This window comes from Mesoplodon mirus (genome assembly GCF_964341445.2).
Source record: "Mesoplodon mirus genome assembly, chromosome: 6".
In the NCBI taxonomy this organism is placed as follows: domain Eukaryota; kingdom Metazoa; phylum Chordata; class Mammalia; order Artiodactyla; family Ziphiidae; genus Mesoplodon; species Mesoplodon mirus.
Window position 1 is genome coordinate 3,329,410 of NC_138982.1, and position 14,961 is coordinate 3,344,370.

General features: G+C 37.1%; 1 protein-coding gene across 3 annotated transcripts in view; it reads right to left on the minus strand.

Moving 5' to 3' along the window:
- The window catches only part of STAG1 (STAG1 cohesin complex component), a gene marked incomplete at its 3' end in the record, with an annotated part of 433,334 nt that overhangs the window by 94,611 nt on the left and 323,762 nt on the right, over positions 1-14,961 (minus strand). For all 3 annotated transcript variants that reach the window (XM_082624612.1, XM_082624613.1, XM_082624611.1), the window contains 3 exons: positions 7,468-7,566; positions 6,873-6,952; positions 1,359-1,466 (listed from right to left, as the gene is read on the minus strand). In XM_082624612.1, the coding sequence (XP_082480738.1) occupies positions 1,359-1,466; positions 6,873-6,952; positions 7,468-7,566 (287 nt within the window). The remainder of the gene's footprint in view (positions 1-1,358; positions 1,467-6,872; positions 6,953-7,467; positions 7,567-14,961) is intronic.

Genomic DNA, 14,961 nt, shown 5'->3' on the forward strand with positions numbered 1-14,961 from the left:
TACAAGAACACAATACAAATAAAATTAAATCTATCCAAAGGCTCTTTCTGATTACAGTGCTGCCAGTTTATGGCCTCTATTCTGTAGCTGACCAGCCTTTTTAGTCTATCTTTTCTTTGAAACTATAGAAGCAATAATTCTTTCTAAAAAAACACAAAGCTTTTGAAAAGTTAAGTAGACAACAGAGTAGAACTTATTACTAGAATACAATAAAAAAAGAAGGGAAGTGAAGACTACAGTATACCCTTGATATTTGTGATAGACAACACCTCAAGATAAATATGGAAATAGCATTATTCTTTATTGGCCAATGATGTCAGAGTCACTGGCAAAGTCAGTATCTTATTTTAAAAGTCATGCCTAAAAATTCTGACTTTCTTCCTCCCTTTCATTACCAGCATGCCCTACTAGCCGGCTTCCTCAAGATTTGTCACATAGAAACAACTTTTTCTCACTTTGTGAGGTACCACTGAGTGAAGAGCAGTTTGTGGCTGCAGCACTGCGTTGCTGATGCTGGATGGAGGGCCAGGCCTGCTCATTATCACAGTTAATCATCCATGGACAACAGTCGCCCAGTGCATGATTTACATCTGTGCTTAGCATAATTACAAATCACAACATGTAACGGACTTCTGGGTTCACCTGTCAAAGTCACTAAGTTAAATCTATGAACAAAAACAAAGCAAAACATCCCCTTGCCCAAGAATATGTTTACATTTTAAGAATGAATTAATCTACTAATAAGTTATATAACATATACAGTAGACCATGATCAAAAATATATTTCAGAAGAATGTTTAATTATATTCATAAACTCTCACTAGCTCAATGCTTTGTCAAAAAACATAGATGAGATTTTGCTTTTAAACTGTAACTGCATATATAATTTTTAGCATCATTATGGATTACTGATTAAAATAATCCTCATCCTGACAGAATGGAAAAAAATGAAAATTTGGGAGGCGTTTTGAGGATAATTTTAGATTACCAATGTTGAGAAGATGAGAACTCAGAATTTTAAAAGGGAAAAAAATTTGGTGAAATAAAATATCAGTTACTTAGGGGAGTCTTTATAAACTTCAAGCACTTCTCCTTTCTCCACTCACATGCCTAAGCTGACTAGCTGAGAACCATCCTTTTAGATTTCAGGTCAGAGGAATATATCACAAGGGACATCATTCTCAGGGATGTGATTCATGATGTGCATGTAGGTGTGAGAATATTATAGCCCCCAGAACTTGGGGCAATGGCCGCTTCTAGCACTGTTTTCAGTCACTATTACTTTCTTTCATTAACTGTAAAACAACGACAAAACAACATATGAAAGTGGAACCTGGTTTCAAAGAGAATTAACTCACTTTTTGTGAAGGAATTCTCCAGCTGCCACAGCAACAGGGCGATGTGCTGAGTATACCAAGTGGTAAACATTTTCACAGTCTTCATTGGAAAGAGCTTCTTCACTTCCACTGAAAAATTCAGAAAGTAACACTGAGCCAAAAATATTTACTGTCAGTTCTACCTTGATTAAAATTTTGTAAGGTTCTTTATAAAAGCTCAAGCATGCTGACTTTATTTTCCTCTCTTTTTAGTCTGACTTTGAAAATATTTCTCTTTAACTATAAAAGACACTTAATTGTTATATAAAATTCAGAAAACACAGATAACACAAGAAAATAAAATGTCCACATTTCTTCCCATACACACCTATGGACAATGAGTATTAATACCTTGGGATACATATTAGCCCAGTTTAGCTCAATTTCTTTAAATGTGTGTAAGTTTTTTGTTAATAGGCACTGGTCATATATTTGCCCCTGTTTTACAGAGTTAAATTATTATTGTACTATGTAACTCTTTCCAGAATTGTCTATTTTTAATTATAGTTTATCACAATATTTACAATACTATTTAGTCTTCTTTCTATATAAAATGGATTCACTAGTCATAACCACTCCTCTACTAACACAAATTTCCCACCTTTCTATTCATGTATTCTTAAAGCTTGAACCTTTCCTTGGTTTGCTGGAATGTATCTTTAAGTATTTTTTTCCCGAAGAGGGAACACCTATTTCCTGATTATTAATTAACATGATTAAAAATGTGTGACAGGATTATAGATTAATGACTAGATGACTATAGAATTCTTGGGCTGTACAGGTTCTTGACAAGATGTAGGGGTATAAACTCATTCTCTAGAATTCAATCCTGGAGATGCCTAGAGGCTAGGAGGAGATCGAGGGATCTGACAAATATAAATTAGAATGACCTTTGCAGCAGAATAAGGTAGCTGCATCATAGTATAAGGGAGAAACTTTAGTTCTGAATGAAAAAGAGCTGAATATCAAGGATGGGAGACAGAAGCATTTTTTTAAAGTACACTTTTTTCCCCCTCTCAACAAGGCCTAAGTTTTAACCTCTTCACTTAATTACATGTATATCATCAACTCAATTAGCTAATACCCTCAGGATAAAGTTAAACTCAAAGGAAAAAAATTTAACAAGATAGCTCAGTAATCTAAGCTCATAAGTGAAAGGAAATTAATCTATACCAAAAGAAGAAGAATTAAAAGATGCAGAGAAAAAGAATTTAAAGATGGTATAACAGGATGTTAAAGGTGACTTAACTTGTTGTTTTGGGGAAGTTTTGGTAGAGAGCCCACAAGACAAGAAAAATAAGGCCAGACCATTTCATGCAATGCTATAAGAGACTGGAGAGTTAGTTTTGTGAACCTTAGCTAATTTTTCACCAAAATAATATATAAGTAGACATTAGGAGATTGAGCAATATAATGAGTAGAAATCCATACTTCTTCCATGTTTCCTTTAGGCCAGATATGGAATACTTAAAGGGAGCCAGCCTGGATAGTTTTAAAGACATTTTGCCCAACAAGACCACCTAAAGGGCAAGCAACTCAAACAGAGGAAACCTGAAAGTCAGGCGCTGAGTCACACAGTAAATAGCCAGAGGAGGCACTGTCCACTCTGGGGAACTTCCCATTGTCACAAATACCTAGAGTGGGGATGAGACAGGAGGGAAAGGGACAGGACACAAAATGCTAGATAATGAAGAGGGGGAGCAGCTGTTGGGATGCTAAGATAGGCTAGAACCAGCTCAAACCAAGGTGGCTTTGAGAATAGTCGGGTCACTGACCTTTAGCTAATTATACCTTCATTGAAATACTAAAAATCACTCCCTCTTACACCATGACAGTTCCGAGGAGGACCATAAAAGGTCAAAAAGTAGGCAGTGGTCCAATTCTTGGGGAATCCCCACCCTTCACCAAAATAGCAAGAATATTCCTCCCACTCAGCCTATGAAATTATTGAACCCATAAAAACCTATGACCCCATGCCCCTGGGCAGATCTCACCTTCCCAGAAGACCCTGTGCCCTGGAGCTGCTCTTGCCTTCTGAGACAGACCTCATTCTGCCTATGGAATGTGTATCTCTCTAAATAAACTTGCTTTCCCTTTACTATGGTTCGCTCCGGAATTCCTTCCTGTGGGAAGCCAAGGACCCTCACTTGGAGGTCCATCCTAAGGACTTCTGCGGGTTCCAGGATGACATCTCCCTCTCCTGCAAAAGGGAGAGCACTCTGAGGAATCCATAAAAGGACCAAAGTACCTAATGAATTAGGTCATCTGACACAGCTGGAGGGCCATAACTATACTTTTATATAAGACATGTTCTGCCCTTATTTCCTCCAACGAAAACATAGAAAAAAACCTTAAAAATAGACTTTTGAAAGTAGCCAAACCGTTTTCTAAATTCATGATGAAAGTATGGTTTTTTTTAGCCAAACAAGGTCTTCGATGGTTTGAAAATACTCTTTAAGGAAGTAAACGAGCCTGAAAAGACAATACTGGAGGAGTCTATGAGAGAATTACTCTTCCTTGGAAGTAAGGGAAGAAGTAATATCAAAGCAAAGTTTACTCTTGTCTAAATGAGCAATTACTGAAACTAAATAAAAAAAGGAAGCAAAAAAACCCAAAAAAGGGTAAAAAAGTAATCCTTAACAATAGATTTAAACTCTAGACAATTCCGATGAAAAAGACAAGTGGTTGGAATGTGGGTATTTTTTTGTTCAAGGGAAAGACATTGATAAGCTTGTGAAATTTACAAGTAAACTATAACTAGGGGGCATAATAATTTAAAATAGAATTGAAAAGGAAAAAATTCTTCATAAGTGACAAGGAAGAATGAGATGTAAGGATAAAGTGAATATTATCAGAAGATGTACAAATCATGAACAGAGAGGTACTGATCTATATACTCCGAAGTATACCAAGCAACAACCTAAAAGGAAAGACAAGTGAACAATAGTAGTTGAAGACTTTAACACATCCTTCTGAAAAAGTAGACAAAAATAAGCAAAGGTATAGATAATTTGAATGACACTAAATAAATTCAAAGTAATGAATATAAATAACTATATACACAACACAGATATGTACTGTTTCTAAACATACTTAGAAAATTCAGAAAATTGACCAAAGTACTCAGAACACATTCTCAAATAATACAATAAAATAGAAAGAACAGCTTTAAACAATCTGATCTAGGGAGAACAAAAATTACTACTGAATAATTTTGATTAAACTGAAAGTCATAAAGGTAATCAAAATACTTATCATTGATTGTCTATGAAAATATTCTATGTCCAAATTTTTAGGAGACTAGTAAAGTAGTACTTAAAGTTATATTTGTTACTTTAAATACAATTGTTCAAAAACAAGAAAGAAATAGCTAAAAGAAGCTAGTTCTTTGAAAAGAACAGTAGGATGGACAAACCTCTGCCATGACTGATCAAGAAGAGGATACAAATAAAATGAACGATGTAAACGAGGAATAACAAAAGAAATAATAAAGTTTTATGAATAAAAATATCATAAGCTATAAAATAATAAAGTTGAAAACTGTGATAAAACTGATATACTATAAAAATCAAATGAAAAGCCAAAATTATTACAAGAGGAAATAAAGGTTAACTTAGATAGATAACCACTGAAGTAGAAGAAACGGTAATCAAAGACCTTTCTCTCAAAAGAAACTTAAAACTGACATGGCTTTAACAAAAGAATTCTCTCAAAATTTCAAGGAGGAATTAATCTGTCATAGCAAATTTATTTCAAAACAGAAAAAGGGTGAGAAACTACTGAAGATATTTTACAAACAGTGTATATCTTGATTTCAAAGTTGGGTAAGGAACAGAAAAAATTATGTCAAATTTACACACAACACAGATGTGAAAATCCTAAATGGGATATTAAATATAACATTGCATTTAAGCAAAATACAATGAAAACAAATATGTCATGTTCAAACAGGATTTATTCTAGAAATGCATGGGTGTTTTACCATTAGACAAATCTACCAATTTTATTCAGGCTCAACAATGTATGAAAGGAAAATCCCAGAAAACTGAGAATACCAAAGAACTTCTATCATATCAAAAACCTATCTCAGAAATAACTTTAGATGCCTTCCTAGAACAAGAACAAAAAAATCCACTATCAGTGATACTTTCATAGTGTTCAAAGTCCTGGCTAATGGAACTAGACAAGAGAATGAAACAAAAGTTTTAAGGTTAGAAAAGGAGAAGACAGAACTGAAATTGTTTGCAGATCATATAATAATCTACGTAGTAAATTCAATACAATCATACTGTCAACATGGATAAAAGTTCTAATAGGCTGCACATAAAAGACCAACAGAAAAATTAAAGGTTTCCTTGCCTTAGCAATAACTAAATAGAAAATATTTTTAACACTAAATACTAATCAAATAACAATAAAACCATAGAGTATTTAAGAATTAACCTAGTAAATAATGTACAATACCTCTACGAAAAAATTTAAACCTTATATAAAAGACCTAATGAGATCTGAATAAAGCAATACATTTTTATGTATAAACAATACATAATTGTAAAAAATTCCATTATCTCCTAAATTTTTCATAAAATTAAATGCAGTTCTTTGTTTTGGCCATGCTGTGCAGCCTCTGGGATCTTAGTTGCCCCAACCAGGGATCGAACCCGTGCCCCCTGCAGTGGAAGCGTGGAGTCTTAACCACTGGACTGCCAGGGAAGTCCCTAAATGGAGTTCTAATATTTAAACTCCCAACCAAAGTTTCTGAGGAATTAGACAAAAGTACTTTAAAAATTCATAAAGAAGAAAAAAAAATCCACAAGCAGCTAAATGGATTTTAAAAAGAAAGGCAAAGAAGAAGGAACAAACCACTAAGAGGCCATATTTATAACATACAACATATACTAGAGTATAAAGCCACAATAACAAAGAATATGGGAGTAGAGCAGAAGGAGGTAAAAAGAGATCAAAACAACAACAGACCCTGGCATACATGATGTTTGGTGTATGACAGATATAGCCTCACAAGGCAGGGGAGGGGAGGATTTGTAATGACTTTGCCAGGACTTGCATTCTCTCACATAGATTCTTCCTAGCTTTTAGTCAAAGCTCTATAGATGAAACTAACTATTCCTATTTTAAAATCTCTATCATATTAATGACAAAACTTAAATGCCTTATTTCCTTTCTCCTACTTCTATACAATTCCAAAGAAGCCTATTTGAAAAACCTATCCCTTTGAAGCCTTCTCTCTCTTTAAACAGAAGTATGTTACTTCACTGATACTGCATAAAAGAACTTTTATGTAAAGGAAATAGACAATATTCAAAATAAAAAACAAAGAGAAAACAAAACATTTTGTTTCAAACCTAACCTTAAAATGTGAAAGTAAAACCTAAAGTGATAAGAATATATATTAGGGTTATATATGTGAAGTACATCAATAATGCTGGGAAAAAAACATTAATATATTAGCAGATTAAATTAAAATATTATACTTACTGAAGTATCAGAGTAACCAATCGAATAGCTTCCACAGCAACATCATATTCCTTATCAAGTGTCATTGATACAATGCGATCCTGAAGAAAAGTTATACATCAAACCAACCATGAACAGAGAGTAAGTGGAGACAGATCTGAGGTAATGTCTTTGGGGGAGTTCAAGGAAGACTAATGATAGATTAGTCTAATGATGATTAGATTAAATGGAAAGCTTTACTACTGAAACCATATTATCATAGTCCTATGCACACACAGGAGGAGTTATAAATGTTTATAATATAAAATCTTTTTCATCAACTGGCATTCTCTAACAGAGACAAACCTTACCTTGCAAAATTAATATAACTATAAAAAAGCTGTCTATGAAAAAAATCTTATTTTAAGCAGGTGAGCCTTCTGTTGAAGGTAATGAATAAGAACTCATGTTGGTAATATCTTTTGTAAAGCAGAGATTCATCTATTTAATACAGGTTCATTTAAAGAATATGCAGTAAAGAATATGACCTAAACACTTGTTATGGTAATGTCATTTGCTAAACTAGCTAAAACGAGCATTTTTAAAGTGAAAAAGAAAATAAGCTAAGCATTCTTACCTTGAATCGGTTAGTGAATAGCTCCAATTTGGGGAATAATTCTCTATTGGTATACAGACTTTGTAGAGCTTTCAAACACTTCAGCCTGACTTCTCCTTGCTTCAGAAATACAAAAACACAACAGAAGCAGTCAATTCCATGCCACAAAAGTTGAAAAGATTTTCAAGTCTATATGAAGACTAAAGTCATTTTCAGCTTAATCATTCAATTTACTTCATATTGTAATTCAATGCAAGGTGGAACCAAGCAATTCTATTTGCACTTACATTTAATTAAAAATGCATTAAAAATCCCTTAGTTACTTGAGAGTAAGCTACACCTTTTTCAAATGTGTATCAACTCTGGTTCAACATGAAATACTTCCCACATTATACTGTGGCACTTTGAGAGAATTTTTGACCTATGATTTTAATTAAAGAAGGGTATGTTAATTTGTCCTTCCTGCAGAAAAATCTAATTTCACATTAAAGGGTCATCATTTATTCATTTCACAAATATTTACTGGATACCTTTTACTTTCCAGAAAGAGCAGTTAAGAAAACATGATAAAGGGAAGAATGTTTAAAAACAGAGGCAAAATGACAGAGTGATGTGTCCTGGGGCTGCTATTTACTAGGGAAATATAATAAAATCATTAACTTGGAGTAGGAGGTGTTGGTGATCAAAGTGCATTCCGGGTCATCTAGAAATTTAGCCAACTCTCAAATGATTAAAAAGAGAACGAAGTTTCTGTGTTCAAAAAGCAACATGCTGGGGACTTCCCTGTGGTCCAGTGGGTAAGACTCCACGCTCCCGACGCAGGGGGCCCGGGTTCGATCCTTGGTCAGGGAACTATATCCCACATGCCACAACTAAGAGTTCGCATTCTGGGACTGAGTCCACGTGCTGCAACTAAGAAGGCCCCATGCTGCAACTAGGAGTCCGCATGCCGCAACTAAGAAGCCTGCATGCTGCAACTAAGAGTCCACATGCCCCAACTAAGAGTCTGCATGCCGCAACTAAAGATTCCCGCATGCCCCAACGAAGACCTGGGGCAGCCAAAAAAAAAAAAAAAAAAAAAAAAGCAACATTCTGTAACAGTAGGAGTCCAAGTTTTGGAATCAGACAGAGCTAGATTTCCAATTCTGTAGCTTAGTAGCTACATGAGAGATGGCAAGTATATTAATCACTCTGATACTCAGTTTTCTCATTTATAAAATATGATACCGACTTCATAAATTTGTTATAAAATTTGAATGCTGGTAAAAGTTTTAACAACTAGCTCTGGGGGATGGGGCCCTGAATTGTTGCATTTGCAGATTTCTGTGATGTGATTACTCCCTACATGGCCAATTTCAAGCTACCAATGATACTGAACTCATATAAGTGAATGGATGTGCATAATCACTCTCTTGAAAGCTGATTCAAGGTAGCTCGAGCACACCACTGAATGAGATAATGCTTGCTGGTAAAGTCTCTAGCACATAGGAGGTACCTGTGGTAGATGCTGTTGATGCCCCGCCCAGATGTCCAAATCCTAATATACAAGGCTAATCTTCCTGCTTCTTCCTGTATTGACAGCTAATGGCGCTTATCTGCATCTTTCTCTGGAGAATTGACCATGGCTGAAAAGAACCACCTGGTACAAAGATTCCTATGCTCTACCTTGCCTCTCCTGTATACACCCTTTCCCTCCTTCAGGATGAGGCTCATAGCCAGTGGGGAATGATACAGGAGGGTAAAAGAGCCCAACCTCCTTGCCTCAGGACAGTACAACCTCTGAGGTGCAATTTATTTTTCAAAGTTCCTTCTGAGATGATGCTCAGACAAAACTTCTTCGGAAACCACATTTCTGTTAGTGTGTCTCCTGCTTAATCCTACATTCCTCACTTTCTTAGAGGCTTCTCAGGAGAATACAAACTTCAATGTATCACTAGCACAAAAATCTCTGACTAAGGCTGGGCTTCTAAGGAATGTGACCTGAACAGTTGGTACCAAAAGTAGTCCTAAGAAGCAGACCTCAGTGATGGGATTCTGAGGTTGGATCACTTGAAGGAAGGACTACTATGAGGAAAGACCCAGTTTCTGTTTGTAAGTGAAGTTAACCGTAGTCTCTGACACAGAATAGCAGCCATTTGCTAATTCACTTGCGGTTGAATGGAGATGTGCACTTAGCTTGTACAACATGCCAAGCATTTGAGGGATGAGGGTAATTAATAACTATAAGGACTAAGGACTATGGCTGTCACTGAGATGCTAAACAGAGAAAATGACAGGCTAATTAATCACCAGTTTAAATCAACAACTGGCAACATTTAAAGAGATCCTTATCCCCTGCAGATAAAGAGCTGAAACTATTGAAGACCAGACCCAGAACTCAATTTTAAGGGTGGCAGAATTTAAGGGACTTTGCATCCCAGGCAAGTCTATGCCAAAATCAGGGCCATAAAGGAAAGAAGTGCAAGTTCAAAGAATAACTGGTGGATGCAGCTGATAACCTTCAATTCCAAGTTTCCCACAAACTTGTGGGTCTGCAAATAAGTCTCATGTTAGAGGGCAGCATGCCTCCTCCACCCACCCCTCCCCTCGAATATATGGAAACCTCAAGCGAAGCAAGTACCCTAAGGACAATGCTAGTAGCCCTCCTCATGCTCTATACTAACCTTCCCTTGTGGCTCCAGGCTAAGGTCAAATTTCAGCGTAGTCCAAATGGGGAAGTACTGGGTCTGCTAAAGGAGAAGGATTATACGCTACAGGTGCTGCAGGAGTGGGCCAACTGGAACCAGTAAGAACCAAGAGAGTGTCTGCTGAGGGTACTGGACTGGGGAATGGGAATATCAAACAGGATACGAGAGAGTTTTTGGATATAGGGCACTCTCCCTTGCCTCAGGATTTAAGGCCCATGGACATGGCCTAGTGCATTGCTGGGCGACTCCTGGAAAAAGCAACGTTGAGTATTAATGAAATAAGAGATCCAAGAACAGTTGTGGCAGACTGTGAAGAAAGGCATTTAAAACACAGTGAAGTAAGCATGCCATAAAGGATCTGTTGTATCAACTCAGAAGACCTACTAGCTGGGTGTGTTCTTCAGGAGGGCCCAGACAATACTGTTCACCAAGGCAAGAAAGAAAAGACTGGTGGTGGGGGCACAGGCATTGCTGAGAAACTCCATAACAGCTGTATTCTGTAGGCTAGAGCTGGCAATAGGAGATCCTCAGACAGAATTTGGCTTCCAGTACAATGAAGATGATGAGATCACAGAATGGCAGAAAGAAGGTAGCATCACCTAACTGGTAGATGCAAGGTGGGCACAATAATTATAATGGGCAGCAATGCTGAAGAGCAGCCCATGGGGATCTATGGAGATGGCTCACAAGATATGGTCTTCCTGGAGGCAAGATGTGGAAAGCCGACCAAAGTATTAATGGAATACGTATCTATAATCACAAGAGATCAACAACAGATAAGCAAAAGACTAAAGACAGCTGACCCAAAGTAAAATCAGAACCCCAGATGTAAGACAGCATGTAAGAAGTTTCCTTACTTGTAATTCTAAATTTAAAAACAAGGCCAGAAAAGATGAAATTACTCTATCCATTCAAGTTCACACAGCAAATTATAGGTAGAACAAAGACATCAGTTGAGTTTTATCTACACCTTGTCCAACGATGCCTCCCAATCAACTACTTCTCCTCCCAAAACTTGGTTCTTTAATGTACCAAATCTTGGTACATTACAGGGACTTAATTAAATAACTTAATAATGTCTAACAATAACTTAGATGAAAAATCCACTTGTATTTTTGTTAATTTCTCTATTTGGGGGCTCTACTATACTCTGAAGGTATTTCTACTACAAAACCTAAATGTTTTGTTGTTTTCCTATTACACAAAATCTTATTCAGATCTGAATGCTATTTAACACAGTGCCTAACCCATAGCTGCTGCTCAATAAATATTTTTTGAATGAATAACTATATAATATAAAAATAAGAAAAAAACAAAAAAGAAACAGAAAAATAAAATAATTTGTTGAGGGAGGGAGCTAGGCATATTTGTCAGACACTAACCTATCAGCATTTTTGAAAAAAATGTTAAGAGCTATAAAAAGTATTGTGTAGCATAATGGCATTATTTCATAATGAGTTGTATTTTAAAGGGACAATTTTCATGCTTCTAGGAGAAAATGCTGATTGTTATTAAAATGCCTATGTATAATGTTAACACCACAATGGGAATAAATGAACCAAATTCAGGTGGTCTGTCAAGGAGTAGATGTGTATGTATGTGGTGGGGTGAAGGGAGTACAGAGAAGATAGTCTTTGTTGTTATTTTTTGACAATTTTATTGAGACATATTTGACATGCAAAAAACTTCACGTTTGTTTGATGCATTTGGACATATGCATACATGCATGGTACTATTATAATCAAGGCAATAAACATACTCATCACCTCCAAAAGTTTCCTTTTAAGACCTCCCCCCCTTTTTCATTTGGTAAGAAGAGAAGTCTTGAGAGGGACATTGTTATGTACTATTAGGAAAGAGAGTCTTGTTCATGTAGTCTTTAGATCTCCACTTGGCTCCATAAGAATAGGCCTTAGCCTTGGAACACTCCCTTACCGAGAGATACAGTTGCCAACAAAAAACACCATGGCATGTTAGAATGAAAGGGCTAGGCAGCTGGCTCTGGGGGTGGGGTGGTGGTGGTGAACTGACTGATGTGCTGGCCTCCCTCTGGCCATATGGGGATAAATAGGGATATTGATAATCTCTGTCAACAGGGAAAAGTGGGTGCAATGCATGAGAGTGTAAATGTGAAATGGGTCCTAAAAAGTGTAGGGAAACAATAATCTGGGCTCTTGGTCACCTTTGTGCTCCCATTTCACACACACCCCCCAACTCTCAAGGTGTCTTAAGGATCACAAATGATGTCTGAGAGAAGTAAAGGGGTCTCATGCAGGAAACTTTACCTGAACCAGGTGGCTTACAGGCCTCAAATAAAACCTGTTTCACTCAATGCAAAACCACCTATGGCATTGCTGAAAACAAAAGTGTTGAAATGAAGTCCTTCTTTGAAAGTGAAATACGGAAACTGAAGGACGGATATGAACAGGAGCCAGGGAAGTCTCATACAGCCTGGTTGGTGCATCTGTTTGATGAAGGGGCACTGCAGACTTTAACTGTCTAGGGCTGAATAACACAGTTAGGGATGGGGCCAAGGTCTCTGGGTCCCCGTTGGGGACCAGAGGCCCTATGCCCCTATCAAGATAGAAGGGAAAAGGGGAGAGGGGAGCTAAACTTTTATGGGGCCTTTGGATACTGGTGCCCAAATGACAGGTCCCCACAGAGGTAGAATTAAAATAGTAGGTCTGGGAAGAATGTAGTTACCCATGGAAGACAAGTCCACATGTATTCGTGGATGAGACTCTTTGGACCATTTCAGGTACTGATGATCCTGGTTCCTACTATTGAATACGTAGTAGGCATTGACATTTTGGCTGTGTATGGTACTGAATACCACCATTGCCTCAAGCGGTATGTACCACAACAAGGACAAATTCAAGCATAATGGGCCAGCTGCATTCCTAGCCTGCTCCAGAGCTGGCCAAATCATGGTGTGTTGTTCAACAAAAATACTATATCTACAGTGGGGAAAAGGACATCGTTCTGTTAATTCGAGACAATACAAGCAGTTCAATCAGGCCATTAAGGAAGGCCTCCAGAGTTTGGAGGCTAACAGATTACCAAAGGGTAAATGTAGAAGTTTCACCTTTTGCCCTAGCAGTTTCTGATATTATCACCATCACTGAGACAGTGCAACCCATATGGAAAACAAGTATGCTGTTGACTGATCTGGCTAATGCCTTTCACTCGATCCCTCTGCAGAATGAGGTCACGACCAATTTTTGTTCTCACTGAACAGACTACAATATACTTCTACTGTACTCCTGCAGGGATACCTAAATTCTTCTGTAATATGCTACCAGAGGGCAGCGCTTGATCTTCAATAAGCTCAAGTACTACAGAAATTTTAGTCATCCCTTATATTAACGACACGGCTATAATGCTAATGTCAATGGTGGCTGCACTTGTCACTGACAGAATGATTAGTACCAATTTGACTATAAATCCAGATAAAGTCCAGGCCCTAGGTACAGCAGGTGCAATTCCTAAGGCCCAAGATTCAAAGATGACATTATGGCATGGTTTACTGACAGCTCTGTGAAACTAAAGGCAGATGAGGTCTGCTGGGTTGAAGCAACCATCTGAACCAGTAAATGGCCGTCTTCTGACTATCAGGTGTGGGCATTCCAATAGGTCAAGCTCTGCACTGTGGTAATGGCAGTGCAGGCCACCTCTACTACCATTCCTTGATACATTTTTCACCAACAAATGGGCTGTTGCCAATGACTTAGCCATCTGGTCAGGCAAATGGCAACTAAAAGACTGGACTATTAATGGATCCCCCATATGGGGAAAAGAACTATGGCAGCAGCTTGCTCCCTGGGAACAAAAAAAAACATATGTCACTTATGTAGATACTCATGGCAAAGGACCTTTTCTTTATTTTTAAATTTTTATTGAAGTTAAGTTGATTTATAATTATTACTTTCAGGTGTACAACATACTGATTCAGTATTTTATAGATTTACCCACCATTTAAAGTTATAAAATATTGGCTATATTTCCTATGTTGTAGAGTACATCCTTATAGCTTATTTATTTTATACATAGTAGTTTGTACCTCTTAATCCCTACCCCTACCCTGGCCCTCCCCACAGGTAACCACTAGTTTGTCCCCTATATCTGTAAGTCTGTTTGTTATATTTATTCATTTTATTTTTTAGATATAAGGTGAAAATGCAGAATTTGTCTTTCTCTGTCTGACTTATTTCACTGAGCATAATACCCTCCAGGTCCATCCATGTTGTTGCAAATGGCAAAATTTCATTCTATTATATGGTTGAGTAATCTTCCATTGTACGTGTGTGTGTGTGTGTGTGTGTGTATACACACACATACAATGTATATATACCAAATCTTCTTTATCCATTCATCTGTTGATGAACACTTAGGTTTCTTCCATATCTTGGCTACTGTAGATAATGCTGTTACGAACACTGGAATGCACATATCTTTTCAAATTAGTGTTTTCGTTTTCTTTGGACATAAAACTAGGAGTAGAATTGCTACATCACATGATAGTTCTATTTTTAGTTTTTTGAGAAACCTCTATACCGTTTTTCATAGTGGCTGTACCAATTTACATTCCTGCCAACAGTGTATAAGGGTTTCATTTTCTCCACATCCTTGACAACATTTGTTACTTGTGGTATTTTTGATGACATCCATTTTGACAGGCGTGAGGTGATATCTCTGTGGTTTTGGTTTGCATTTCTATGGTGATTAGCAATGTTGAGCATCTTTTCATGTGCTTGTCTGCCATCTGTATGCCTTCTTTGGAAAAATGTATATTCAGGTCTTCTGCCCATTTTAAAATCAGGTTGTTTGG